This window comes from Lampetra fluviatilis, chromosome 54, assembly GCF_964198595.1.
Source record: "Lampetra fluviatilis chromosome 54, kcLamFluv1.1, whole genome shotgun sequence".
NCBI classification, from domain to species: domain Eukaryota; kingdom Metazoa; phylum Chordata; class Hyperoartia; order Petromyzontiformes; family Petromyzontidae; genus Lampetra; species Lampetra fluviatilis.
Window position 1 is genome coordinate 5,321,819 of NC_136328.1, and position 14,097 is coordinate 5,335,915.

The 14,097-nt window shown below is 55.7% G+C and overlaps 1 protein-coding gene across 1 annotated transcript in view; it reads left to right on the top strand.

Annotated features, from left to right (window-relative positions):
- Positions 1-14,097, top strand: part of LOC144949648 (cadherin-2-like) — a 50,354-nt gene that overhangs the window by 16,983 nt on the left and 19,274 nt on the right. Inside the window, 6 exon segments of the mRNA XM_078879633.1 lie at positions 6,275-6,492; positions 9,314-9,565; positions 10,282-10,431; positions 11,375-11,519; positions 12,311-12,483; positions 13,069-13,206. Coding sequence (XP_078735759.1) covers positions 6,275-6,492; positions 9,314-9,565; positions 10,282-10,431; positions 11,375-11,519; positions 12,311-12,483; positions 13,069-13,206 — 1,076 coding nt within the window.

Below are 14,097 nucleotides of genomic sequence, written 5' to 3' on the forward strand. Positions count from 1 at the left end.
CAGAGTAATGGAAAAAGGGGAAAAACCCTATTAGTATATTTTGGTACTGGCAAAGGAGGTCCCATGATGTAGATTCTGCTGTTTGAACTGCCTGATGTTCATCGGCACTGGAGAGACGAAGGTGGTGAGGCGTGGCGGTGTGCCAGCCTTATAAATAGGCGCTCGCTAACAGCACTTTTCCGCAAAGGTGTATGTATATACGTCTACACACGGTGATCTTTGTCTCCGTTTATAGAAACCCTTCAGCATTTCTGTGGGAGTGTTGTGGTGTGTGTAGTTCATGTCTGTGGGAGACTAATGGAATCTGTGTGTGGTGTGTGCGCATGGTATGTGCAATTTCTGTGGGCGTGTAGTTAATGTGTACGTGTGTGTGGTGTGCAATGCGCAATTCATTTCTGTCTGCGTGTAATTCTCGTCCGTGCGAGTGCGTGTGCGATTTACGGCTTGTGTGTGCGAATGCGATTGTGTGTAATTCATGTCTGTCTGTCTGCCCGCGAGTGTGTGTGATTTACGCGCGAGTGTCTGTGCGAGTATAATTCATGTTTGTGTTCGCGGTGATGTCACGCTAATGCCGGTCCTCCCTCCTCGAGATTCCTTTGTTTATTGACTCTGTCAGCGCATGTGAAGTTAACCGTGTCTGGGCGGCCGTTGGTGTCTCTAAGCGATGGGACCACTCCTGCCAGCTCTTGGCCTCCAGCCCCTTAAGGGTCATGACCCCGACTGCCTCCCCCTAACCTCCACTCTACATGTCACCAAGTCTCCCTTTGGGTCTCAGAGTCTCCCTTTGGGTCTCAGAGTCTCCCTTTGGGTCTCAGAGTCTCTCTTTGGGTCTCCGAGTCTCCCTTTGGGTCTCAGAGTCTCTCTTTGGGTCTCCGAGTCTCTCTTTGGGTCTCAGAGTCTCCCTTTGGGTCTCAGAGTCTCTCTTTGGGTCTCCCGAGTCTCCCTTTGGGTCTCAGAGTCTCCCTTTGGGTCTCAGAGTCTCCCTTTGGGTCTCAGAGTCTCCCTTTGGGTCTCCGAGTCTCCCTTTGGGTCTCAGAGTCTCTCTTTGGGTCTCAGAGTCTCCCTTTGGGTCTCCGAGTCTCCCTTTGGGTCTCAGAGTCTCGCCTTTGGGTCTCCGAGTCTCGCCTTTGGGTCTCCGAGTCTCTCTTTGGGTCTCAGAGTCTCCCTTTGGGTCTCAGAGTCTCTCTTTGGGTCTCCCGAGTCTCCCTTTGGGTCTCAGAGTCTCCCTTTGGGTCTCAGAGTCTCCCTTTGGGTCTCAGAGTCTCCCTTTGGGTCTCAGAGTCTCCCTTTGGGTCTCAGAGTCTCCCTTTGGGTCTCAGAGTCTCCCTTTGGGTCTCAGAGTCTCCCTTTGGGTCTCAGAGTCTCCCTTTGGGTCTCAGAGTCTCCCTTTGGGTCTCAGAGTCTCTCTTTGGGTCTCAGAGTCTCGCCTTTGGGTCTCCGAGTCTCGCCTTTGGGTCTCCGAGTCTCGCCTTTGGGTCTCTGAGTGGGTGTCTTGGGGGACAGTAGTGAGAGTTTGTCGTGGGAAGTGAGAGGTGGAAGTGAGTGGGTGGTGAGCGCGCGAGCTGAGCTTGCATGATGGTTGTGTTGAGAGTGCAGAGCAAGTCGTGCGTGTGAACAGTGTTTTGAGTCGGTGGTGAGGATGCATTGTGTCGTGAGCAAGCATGTATCTGTGTACGTTGAACTTCTTTTGCGCCGTACGTGCTAATCGGAAGTTTCGGAGAAGGACAACGGCACTAAGCACAAAAAACTGTTCTAAATAAATCAGTTTTCAATCTAAGAAAATAGTTCTCAACTTAAAGAAAATATAGGGGTTTTTTTGGGATTAGAAAGCGTAGAGCAAATTGTAAATGTGGATTATTTCTCCAACACACCGGTTAGTGCTGTACTAGTGACGAATTGGGACGTTCTGTTTACGTGACAACCCTTACTAGTTGGCCGTGTCGGGTGGTGGTGGGTTTAACAACACATATATTTACGCGATCTAACCCTAAAAAAACCCTGTTATGGAGTTCTAAAGAAGTTGATTTTCAGTCTAGACAATAGAGCATGCCGAGGTGAGAGTGGGTGGTTGAGGCTGCATGGATGAGTAGCAAGAATGGTTGGTGAGACAGTGGGCGTAGTGAGCGAGTGGTGGTAGCGAGTGAACTCGAGAATGCCCGGCGAGCGAGAGTGATGCGATGAACGATAGTGGTGCAATGAGTGAGAGTGTTGCGATGAGCGAGAGTAATGCGGAGTGAGTGACGCGGAGTGTGTAACGCGGCGAACGAGAGTGATGTGATGAGCGAGAGTGACGCGGAGTGAGTGGCGCGGCGAGCGAGAGTGGTAGATTCCTGCTGCTCCGTGTTCGCAGCGGTCCTGAGGTTTCGGTACCACGTTAAGCACGGAATCATGTGGTGGTGGGGAGCGGCACGAGTAGAGAGAGAGAGAGAATCGGAATCTCTATCAGAATCTTTATGTATACTGGTGGAATCCGAGGAGACGTGATGCTCTTTCTGACACATGTTCGGTAAAGATGCACATGGACGGAGATAGATGCACGATTAGAGAATCACTGGGAGCGAGAGAGACATGCACAGGGGGAGTGCAAGATGGCACGGGGAGAGCAAGAGAGAGATGAACAGAGCGAGAGATGGCACGGGGAGAGCGAGCCAATGAGAGAGCGAGATGGCACAGGGAGAGAGCGAGAGAGAGAGAGCCATGGGGAGCGAGAGACCCCTTGTGGCTACGATATATCGGCGTCTGGGTCTCCTAATGACGCCGCACGGAAGTTCACCGAGTCCGCGACGAATCTTTTATCAACACCGCCTGGAATGTCGCAACCTCCTAGTGGCTGCAGGGGTCATGTGACCAATGACCCGCCACACCAAACGAATGTGTAAAATCCCCCCCGTACGATTTGGATGAATCCAGGGTGCAGATACAGCCACGTCCCATCGTCAAGACTCTGGGTAGACCGGTGGCACACAGGCATCTTGGGTGGGTGGTGGGTGTTAAAGGTACCTATCTCTTATTTATGTTTACAGTTCCTAAACAGAAAGAGTCGAGGTGGAACAAACATTGCTTTTGGCGTTGTTCTGTGGTCTACCGCTGTTGTTGAGACAAGGCCATAGAGGAGGCTGCCTCTGGTGTGTAGGCCAATCTGTCTAAGACAATGCACGCATTGTCATCCAAAGCAGTGTTTGTTTGCGTGTTTTGCCACAAGCATGTGTGCTTAATGCAGCATTGATGCAGGCCTTTGCAATAGGTGTGCCTATTTGGCGTTTGAACAACTTAACACAGCTCCTGTGTGTTATTGCCGGAAAGGCTAAAAAGGCTTTGGTCTCTTTTTTTTTTATCATTTTGATACCGGCAACAAAAAAGGGTCCCATGGTGGGTGTTTTGCGTTCACCAAAGAGTCGAAGCAATTTTTGTTCTGTTGAATCGGCACGTTGGCCCTGAGTTCATGGGATCGGGAGGGGAGGAGGAGGAGGTGGGGCGGGGGGCGGGGGGCGGGGGTTGTGGCAGTTTATTAAAAGCATTCGGCGATAATATTCACGGCCGAGGCACTCGGGGTCAGGGTTAGGTCTGCGGGTCGGTCACGTGGGCCAGCTTCGTCGGAAGAGGTTCACGGTCCGACCGCCCTGGCAGGCCGCCCCGGTTGAATCCTGCGGTTACGTGACGACCGCAACGATCGTACGCGGCCGTCCGCTTCGCTGCACGTCAAGGTGGTCCCGTGACGTCGTTCGCAACGAGAGATATAAAAAAACACGATTGCCCTCGTAATCGCTTAATTGGGATTTCGCGCGCCAGCGGCCGTCGTCAACGCCCTGCCCTCGAGAGCTTTTGGCGGGGACCTGCGCGGTTCTCACTCGGTTCGCCGAAGCTCGGGCTCAGCGCGAAGGCGCCGCCGTGCCTCGCAGGGCCGGTGCAGGCGGCCGGTCGGAGGGCGCGCACGGTTGCCGTGCGGTTAAAACCGAATCGAAATGGTCCGTGCGTAAGTCGGTTAAGTCATCGCCCGCGACATCGACGAACACGGCGGGCGGGCCCGGCTCCTTTCCGCATCGCGCAGCGCTGGCAGACGTGTTTTCTGCGGCCGTCTGGAACGCTCTCTTTTTCGGAAGCCACTGGAGCTGTGCACTTTTAAATCATTTCGATCGAACACTCGTTTCTCTAGAACCACTCTTTGCGTTTAGTTTGTCCTTCCCACCCCCACCTCCGATTAGCGCGGTTGGATACGTACGGTGCGAAAGACGTTCAACACACATGCATACGTCGGAACCCTTTGACGTGTGCCGCCCAGCCGACGGGGTGCGTGCTGGTGACCAGCATTAACCGTCGGGTTCGTACTGCGGTGATCTCGCTAGGGGTTCACCAGGGCGCCCGCCGGGCTCCAAACCGTGAACCTCTTCAACAAAGTGCCCTTTTCACCGGGCCTCCACGGTGGTGGTGGGGGTGACATCATCGAAGGCCTAATCCCCCACTCCCCTCCAGTGGGCAGCAGCAAGATCAGCAATTGTGACATCACCGCCATCAACCACCGTTGATGATGCCCCCCCAATCCCTCATTGTCTGCGTGTGTGTGGTCGGATGACTCACACGGATTCCCAGCATCGTGTGCCCTCTTGGCTCCTCAGTGATTCACTTGCCCATTAAGAGGCGCCAGGGCCGTGCTTAAATCTCTATAAATCCCCCTGAGTTAGCGGCGGGCGGGCGAGGGAGGAATTGCCGACACTGCAGTGGGTCCGAGATGCTTTTCTCAGGTCTGGGCAGGCGGTGGAGGGTGAGGATGGGTGGTGGGGGTTTGTGAGTTTGGGGGGGGAGTGGTGGGGTGGGCGGCGGTGCCGCAGTGTGCGTCGCGCAGTTTTCGTAAGTTTGTGCTCGCGTAGAGCGTGTGCACTGCACGTGTCACGTCGAGTTCTTCTGTTGTTGCGTGTGTTGTGCCTATCTCCTGCGTGTCTTTGTCGTGCGGATCTCGTGTAATGTGTGTGTCATGCGTGTCTCGTGCGCGTCTCGTGTGTTTGAATGGTTGTTGACGAGTCACTTTTGCTGCAGCATGGCCGGTCTATTGTCGTCGTCTCTTCTTCTGTCCATCGCTGCCTGAAGGGACGGCCACACAGTTCAGTTGGTGCTGGTCAAAACAATAATACGGGGGGGACACACACGCATGCACTTCTCTTTGAATTGGTGGTTTCGACAAGGCTGTGTGGAGCAATGTACATGTAAATGGGGTGGTCACATGACATGCACGCAAGGCACGATGGGATGGGAGTCGTGACCTCCTGCTGATGGTGATCCTTTGCTCTGTGCGTTGTGAAGCTTTGTTCCAGCCTACGCATTCTCTCCTTGTGAGGTGGGGTTTATTTTGTATCATTTACACAAATTAGGCCGCGTAACCATACGGCCATTTTTCCGTTAAACAGCCCCTCCCCCACCCGACGCAACGCCCCAATTATAGTGTGTAACTAAAAATAGATATTTTGTTTCTTCCTGGGTCGTAAGTGTTATTTTATAATTGCTTATGCCTCCAAAGTACAGAAAATGGCTTATTCCCCACAAACTTTGCTTTTGTGACTAGGACAGATAAACATTTTTATTTACCTATTTTCATTGAGAAAACGTGTGCATTTGTGGGGAATAACAGCCATTTTCTATACTTTTGAGGGATAAGCAATTCGAAAATAACACTTACTACTCAGGAACAAAAATCGTGTTACATCATCGTGTTATCACCGTTTGGGCCTCGCCTCGCCGCCGTGGGCAGACGATTTGTCAGAACGGATCCCTGAGCCCCCCCCCCCCCGCAAAGTTGTTGGCGATTGAGAAAAAAAGCGCCAGCGGCCTTCAGCTCGAAAACCACGTCTCCTCGACGCGTCTTCCAGGGAGTCGGCGAAAGTCTGAACACAAAGTCCCGAAATGATTGTAATCGCCACCCGCGAGTGTCGTCGACTGCAAGCGCGCGCTCAATTCACGCGGGGAAATGCGCACCCCCTGCTTGTGGTCGCCACTCACTCGGTGGGGCGGCGAGCCCACTCACCCCCCGCTTTAAACCCAGATGCACGGTATTCGGCGTGGTTTGTGCTTTGTACCGGGCTCCTATAGAAATATAAAAAACTAAAGATGACACTGGGAGTGGTGGGATACGGTGCCCGCGCTAGCTCCGACCGTTCGTCTCGCGCCACCGCACGTCGTCCACGCATCAACGAGCCCACGCGCTAACGAGCACGACCTCGCTAACGATCACGACCCCCCCTCGTCCGCCTGTGCCCCCCTCTTCCCCACCTCCAACCCCCGCCAGTGCCGTTTGAGAGCTGCGGCGAGGCCGTGGAGCTGAGCGCCAGCGACCGGCGCTTCACGCTGGAGGCCGACGGCAGCCTGCGCGCCGCACGGACCCTGCGCCTGTCCCGCCGGCCCCTGCACCTGACGGTGAGGGCCCGCGCCGTCGGCAGCGGCCGCACCTGGGAGAGCGCCGTCAAGCTGGTGCCGGGCAAGGCCAAGCGCCGTTCCAAGAACAAGGTGAGGACATGGGGGGGGGGGGGGGCTTGGGCGTTTTGGCGGGGGTGGGGGGGTGCGTTCATCGTCACCATCGTCACCATCGTCACCATCCTCACCATCCTCACCATCGTCACCATCGTCACCATCGTCAGCCTTGATCGATCCACTCCTGGATGGCGGCATTCCGAAAGCCATCGCCATCTATCACGGGTCCTGCGCTAACTAACTATAAACTTTTAAAATTTATTTTAAAAAGGTAAGGCCCGTTGAGCTACGTAGCTCTTTTTCAGAAGCGACCTGGCTACCACAAATGATAGCTCAACGAAGTGGCTTATCGTCGTGTGCAAATGTATAGCAGCCAAACACTCTAAACGCGGGGATGTTGGTTCTAAATGTGGAGGGCGAAACCGGAGGACACGGAGAAAAATCCACGCGTCCACAGGGAGAACAAGCAAACTCCAAATATACAGCAGGCATCAGGGTCGGGATTGAACCCACGCCCTCCTGTATACCAGTCGAGGTAGTTAACATCTCACCATCGTGCGATGCGACTATCGTCTGGTCACTGCACAGGAGGCTGATCTCTCTCTTTCTCTCTGGGTGGAATGGGTAAATAAACAACTGTACAGCCGTAGTATGATTATTATCATTCCCGATGTTATCAGTGCTGCATACTTGGCTGGCACGGTGCAAGTGGCAGCTGCAGCGCTGGGTGTTAACCTTCATTGACCCCTGGAAGTGGGTGGTGGGGGGGGATAGGGGAGGGGGCCCGTGGGATCAAGGGACCAGCGTGACCTTGCTGATCGAGCCGCTGCAGCTGGAGGAGGAGGGAGCATGAGTCAGGGGGTTTGCTCTCTCACTCCCGCACTCTGGTGGGGAGCCGTGCCGATACCCCCCCACCCCATACTTGAGCCCATACCCCCGCAGAGCAGCGGAATGAGTGCTGCAGTATTGCACTCAGTAGAGTGCCCGAAGAGGTTGGGGGGTTGGTGGTGGGGGGAGGGTGTCGATGATAACAGCGCCAGCTGGAACGGGGGTGGAAGGTGAGGATCGAGCGTTGCACGCGTGAGTTGGTGGTGGGGGAGGGGTCGTGGTTTTGGGGGGGGGGGGGGAGCTGCTGGCTGACAGGTTGGAGGGGGGTGTCAATCCCCCATGGATTGGGGTTTGCGTGACAGCACTCCAAATCCCTCTACCCCTTCCACTGCTTCCCCCCACCCCACCAACCTCCAACCCCCCCCACCAACCTCCAACCCCCCCCCACCAACCTCCCACCCCCCCCCACCAACCCACGACCCCCCCACCCCACCAACCCCTCCAACCCCACCAACCCCTCCAACCCCCCACCCCAACATTGCCAGCAGCACCTGTGGCGAGGGTGACGGTGCCACTTTGGAATCCGTGCTGGCACAATGGCCAAGTGTTCTTACCTCCGTCTGCCACCCTCACGACCGCCACCACCACAGCTGTTCCCTCCCCCTCCCATGCCCCCCCCACCCCGCTCCACACCGCCTTAACGGATCACTTCCTGCACCACGCAGCTTTGCGCCGTGCCTAATGAGCACCGGGGGTTAATTGAGTCCACGACCTCTGACCCCCTTTTTGCCCCTCACCGTATAACCGGAGTGGCTGAACACAGCGTTTGAAGTAGGGTTGGGACGACGTAGAGGTACTGCTGCGATGTATCGTACGCAAAAGCGAAGGAGGGACGTGAGCACGCCTTGTATGAGCGCAGTTCCGGTGTGAGCAACGTGTCCTCACCACGCGTACGATTTTATCCGCAGCCAGCGTTACAATTCGGAGTTTATTTTCCGGGTTTAGGCCACTCAACGATCCGGCCAAATTTGTGTCGTTAAGAACACCCCCACCACCAGACCCAAGCAAATTGAATCGGCGTGGTTATAATGGGCTCGTTATTCTTAATTTCGCCTCGAAATTGCAGATTAGAGGTCGGAGGGCAATTAAACTATTTCAAACTTGGGGCTATATAGCTCGTTTTCAGAAGCGTCCTGTCCACAAATTATTGCCCGATGAAGTGGTTTATCACATGCGCATTTTTAGCTTCCAAATACCAGAGGTGGGACAAAGTCATTGTTATGCAAGTCCAAGTCGAGTCGCAAGTCATCAAATTCATGACTCGAGTCTGACTCGAGTCCAAGTCACATGACTCGAGTCCACACCTCTGCCAAATACTCCTCCCAAGCACACGTTGATTCTAAATATGGAGGGAAAACCTGGAAGAACCGTAGAAAAATCTACGCGACCACGGGGAGAACATGCAAACTCCAAATACACAGGCACTGTCAGGGTCGGGATCGAACCCACAACCACCTGCATACGAGGCGAGGTAGTTAACATCTCGCCACCGTGGAGAAACGTGAAGTAAACGACTTGGCACACGCGGCAATCTTCAGGTTCAAGGGCCGAGGAAAATGGGACCGGTTGGCCGGTGTTGGTGTTGTCCACACGTGGCCCAACGCGACCAACGTTGCTTGTAGAATCCGTAACGTTGAGCGCGAAACAGAGGTCGCAAACGGGTTTTGATTCCTTACCCGTACCCGGCCGCACCAGGGTCGCAAACGGGTACCCGTACCCGTACCTGGCCGGGTACAGGTAGCCGGATATCGGGTAGGGTACGGGTATCGGGTACCCGGTTGTGACCTCTGCCGCGAAACCCCCCCCCCCCACGTGGTGAAAGGGGGGGGGGGGGCCTGGGTGGATTTGGAGAGGTGAGGTGTGGCAGTCACAAAGTCGCATGAGAGAGAGAGTGGGCCGTGCACGTCACCGTTTGCGTCGTTCTAACGGAGTCGCCGCACTGCTGCCCTTCCGCCGCTTTGCCTCGCAGGGAAAGCACGGGGGCACGCCCAAGCAGGAGATGGAGGAGATGGAGCGCGAGGAGCACGAGGAGGAGCACGAGGAGGTGGGCGTCGGTGCTGCGGAGGAAGAGGAGGCGGCGGCGCACGAAGACGACGGCAGCGTGCTCATGTTCCACCAGCTGCGACGCGGCAAGCAGCACCGGCAGAAGCGCGGCTGGGTCATCCCGGCGATCAACGTCCCCGAAAACGACCGCGGGCCATTCCCCAAGCAGCTGGTGCAGGTGAAGGCCCCCACTCCCCTATTCCCTCACCCCCTCTACCCCCCCCCCCCCCCACCGGTGTTTTGGCACGCGGTGGAGGAAGACCACAGGGTGGTAGCGGCGGTTCGGCAGTGGTGATGCTCGCAGCAAGAAAGGGGGGCCTAGGATCGATTCCTAACTCGGATGGCCTGCTGCCTTCATTCAACCCCTCTGTTCAGCAGTGTGTGAATGTCATGCGTGGGTGAATGTGTGTGTGTGGCATGTGGCGTATGTATCTTTGGGGTTTGTGGTGTATTTAGCATGCCAAATATCGGCATGTGATGTTTGTGTGTGTGTATACATGTATATATGTTGGGGGAACTGATTAGCACCCATTGCGCTCTGAACCTGGTGACGTGGGTTTGATTTCCACTTGCAGCTAACACCCAGTGACTGTTATCTGAACTTGTCCTGGGCCTCCCCGAGGTCGACTTGCTCTAAAGCCAGTACCCGGTGCGATGTATAACAGTCGCCACTGGGGAGATAAAGGTGGCCGGGCGTGTTGATAACCACACACCACACCCCCTCGAGTGCCATGCCGGCCTTCATATTTGCTGCTGCTCTTTGCGTACGTGTATACACGTGACGTACGGGCGTAGTTATCGTGCAGAGCGTGACGCCGCCCCCTGCCGCCTCCCCCACCCCATCTGCGCCTTCCCCGTGTGCGCTCGCGCTCGCTCGCGCGTGCGCCCCCACAGATAAAGTCGGACACGCACGGGGAAATCCGCTACAGCATCGTGGGGCCCGGCGCCGACCAGAACCCCATGGGGGTGTTCATCGTGGACCCCGTGACCGGGCGCCTCTCGGTCGCCAAGACCCTGGACCGTGAGCTCATCGCAGAGTACCTGGTGAGGCAGCCCCCCCCCCCTCCCGCCCACCCCCACTGAACCGTGTCTCACCCACGCGAGCACACCCATGTGTGTTTGCGTAGTAAGGGCCAGGCCTCTATTGCGGAGTTTGCTCATTTTCTGGCCCCCGGACCACTCGGTCAATGTAAACATTTCCATGGTGCAACCCCCCCCCTGCCCCTGGTGACAAAAAAACATTCACTTCTCTCTAAATACCAGTATTACAAAATTATATTAACGGCACGTAAAAAAAAAACATTAATGCAGCTAGAATGGTTTAGTTTTTGTAGGCGGAGAATTTAGATCTCAGGGTTCGGGTAGTTTAATCGGGGTGGTTTACATAATTTAATTTTAAATTTTAAATATCACGAGTAAAATATTAATGTCCGAAACAAAAGGCGTATCAACCTGCATTAGCATCGCAGCCCAGCGGACCTCCAGGAGTACCATCCCGGACCGTTGGTGGTCCAGGTACTACCCTTAGAGAACCAACGCTCTAGAGGGATGTTTGGCCAACTCTAAACATCCCAACGTCGGCGACTACAACCACATCACCACCACCACAACAACAAGAAGACGCAGGGACAAAAGACAATGGATCCCTTGTATAGCGTGTCGTGGACGGTTGAGGCAAGTGCTGTTAGCGAGCACCACATGAAGGCCAACATTGTGCAGGACGGGGTGGGTGGCCAGCAACCACCCTTTTGTCTCCAGAGTGGCGATGTTTACACAGCGAGACCCAGGGGCAGACAGGGCAGTCGGGGGCAGCACCAATGGCAATGGGACCCAGGGGTAACCAGGGCAGCACCAATGGCGATGAAAACCAGGGCGCCTGACACCTACCAGTCCCCACGCGCTTTCTCGCATCCCCGCGTGTACCGCACGTGCGTGCGTTGCGTGTAACGCGCGTGTGCGTTGCGTGTGCGTTGCGTGCCCGCTGCAGCTGAAGGGCCACGCGGTGGACATGAACGGGCGTCCGGTGGAGAGCCCCGTGGACCTCGTCATCAACGTCATTGACATGAACGACAACCGGCCCGAGTTCGCCACGCCCGTTTTCCAGGGCTCCGTAGCTGAGGGCTCCCCACCAGGTGCGGCGTACGGACGGGCGCGGTGGTGACGGTGGTGACGGTGGTGACGGTGGTGACTGTGGTGACTGTGGTGACTGTGGTGACGGTGGTGACGGTGGTGACGGTGGTGACGGTGGTGACGGTGGTGACATAGAGGTAGTGATGAAGGTGGTGGTGACAGGGGTGGGGGTAGAGAATGTAGCAATGGGGGACTGTGGTGGTGATCGTGGTAGTGGCAGTGGGGATATTGGTAGTGAATGTGGTAGAGGTGGCAATAGGCATGGTGGTGATGTTGGTAAAGGAGGTGATGGTGGTGTTGGTGATGGTGGTGGTGGTGTTGGTGATGGTGGTGGTTCTGATTGATAACAATGGTAATGATGTTTATGATTTAACAAATGAAGCTTGTTTAAATCATTATGATTGTGATGACATTATTTATAATATCCTTGATCGTGGATGTTGATCGTGGATATGGTGGTGGTTGTGATGCGAACGAATATAAAGTTTATATTCTTGGGTCTTTCGGTAAAGTCAAGTAGATAGGTTCAAAGAAAATAACAACCTCTCTACGTGACTGTTTTTTTCTCTCCACCTGAAGAAGACCGCTTGTGTTGCGATCGAAACGTCGTGGGGTTTTTACTTGAAATTTTCGATTTTTGTTTCCTATCTACGTGACTTTACCGAAAGACCCAAAAATATGAATTCCTGCAGTCACGAAAGCTTTAAGTCAAGAATATGATGTTTGTTCTTGATAGTAACGATGTCCATGCCTCCCTCCCTCCCCTGCCCTCCCTGCCTTCCTCCCACGGCAGGCACGCCGGTGATGACGGTCACGGCGAGTGACAAAGACGACGCCTTATCGGCCAACGGCATGATCCGCTACAAGATCATGTCGCAGGTTCCCAAGATGCCCTTCGACCACATGTTCACCATCAACAACGCCTCGGGCGTCATCAGCACCATCGCCGCCGGGCTGGACCGCGAGGTGGGTTATCACGCGGCAACCGCCGCTGATTGGCTGATTTCGGTCCAGGGGGTGGTGGCTAACCTCCGGGGTTGTGTGTACAGTGTTACATTTGTGTTTTCAGTGTGTATGTATGTACGTTGAACGTCTGTCGCGCACCGTACGTATGTGTGCGAGGGAAGGACAACAGGCTAAACACGAAAAGCAGATCTAAAGAAACGAGTTTTCAGTCTAGATTTGAAAGTGCATAGCTCCAGTGGCTTCCTAATATTGTGTGCCGTGTGTCTCGGAAGCGATCGTGTCGCGGCTAGCACACACTGCGCTACGAACCCGGGGACCTGAGTTCGATTCCCGCTCACGGTCCAACACCAGTGACGGTCGACTCGGCCTCAAATGATTACCTGCTGCAGTGTGCAAACATCCCCACTAGGGAGACAAAGGCGGCCGGGCGTGATGCTGGTCACCCACCTCCTCGTGTGGCGTGCCCGCCTTCCATAGTTGCTGCTCGCTTTACAGCACTTGCCCCAAAGGTCTGTTGAGGCTACACGGGAATCTTTGTCCTCGTTGTTTATCTTTAAAGGTTGTGTCTGTGTGCCCCGTGTGTAGAGGACGCCGCAGTACATGCTGGTGGTGCAGGCCTCGGACATGGAGGGTGACCCGGACATCGGCCTCAGGAACACGGCCACCGCCATCGTCACCATCACCGACAAGAACGACAACGCCCCCGAGTTTACGGGCAGAACCGTACGTACTGCCGCCACCACACTCACCGCACACGACCACACCGCACCACCAGATCACCCTACATGACCACACCGCGCCACCACACTCACCGCACACGACCACACCGCACCACCACACTCACCCCACACGACCACACCGCACCACCAGATCACCCCACATGACCACACCCACCACCAGATCACCCCACACGACCACACCGCACCACCACACTCACCCCACACGACCACACCGCACCACCACACTCACCCCACACGACCACACCGCACCACCACACTCACCCCACACGACCACACCGCACCACCACACTCACCCCACATGACCACACTGCACCACCACTCACCCCACATGACCACACCGCACCACCACACTCACCCCACATGACCACACCGCACCACCACACTCACCCCACATGACCACACCGCACCACCACACTCACCCCACACGACCACGCCGCACCACCACACTCACCCCACACGACCACGCCGCACCACCACACTCACCCCACATGACCACACCGCACCACCACACTCACCCCACATGACCACACCGCACCACCACACTCACCCCACATGACCACACCGCACCTCCACACTCACCCCACACGACCACACCGCACCACCACACTCACCCCACACGACCACACCGCACCACCACACTCACCCCACATGACCACACCGCACCACCACACTCACCCCACATGACCACACCGCACCACCACACTCACCCCACACGACCACACCGCACCACCACACTCACCCCACATGACCACACCGCACCACCACACTCACCCCACATGACCACACCGCACCACCACACTCACCCCACATGACCACACCGCACCTCCACACTCACCCCACACGACCACACCGCACCACCACACTCACCCCACAC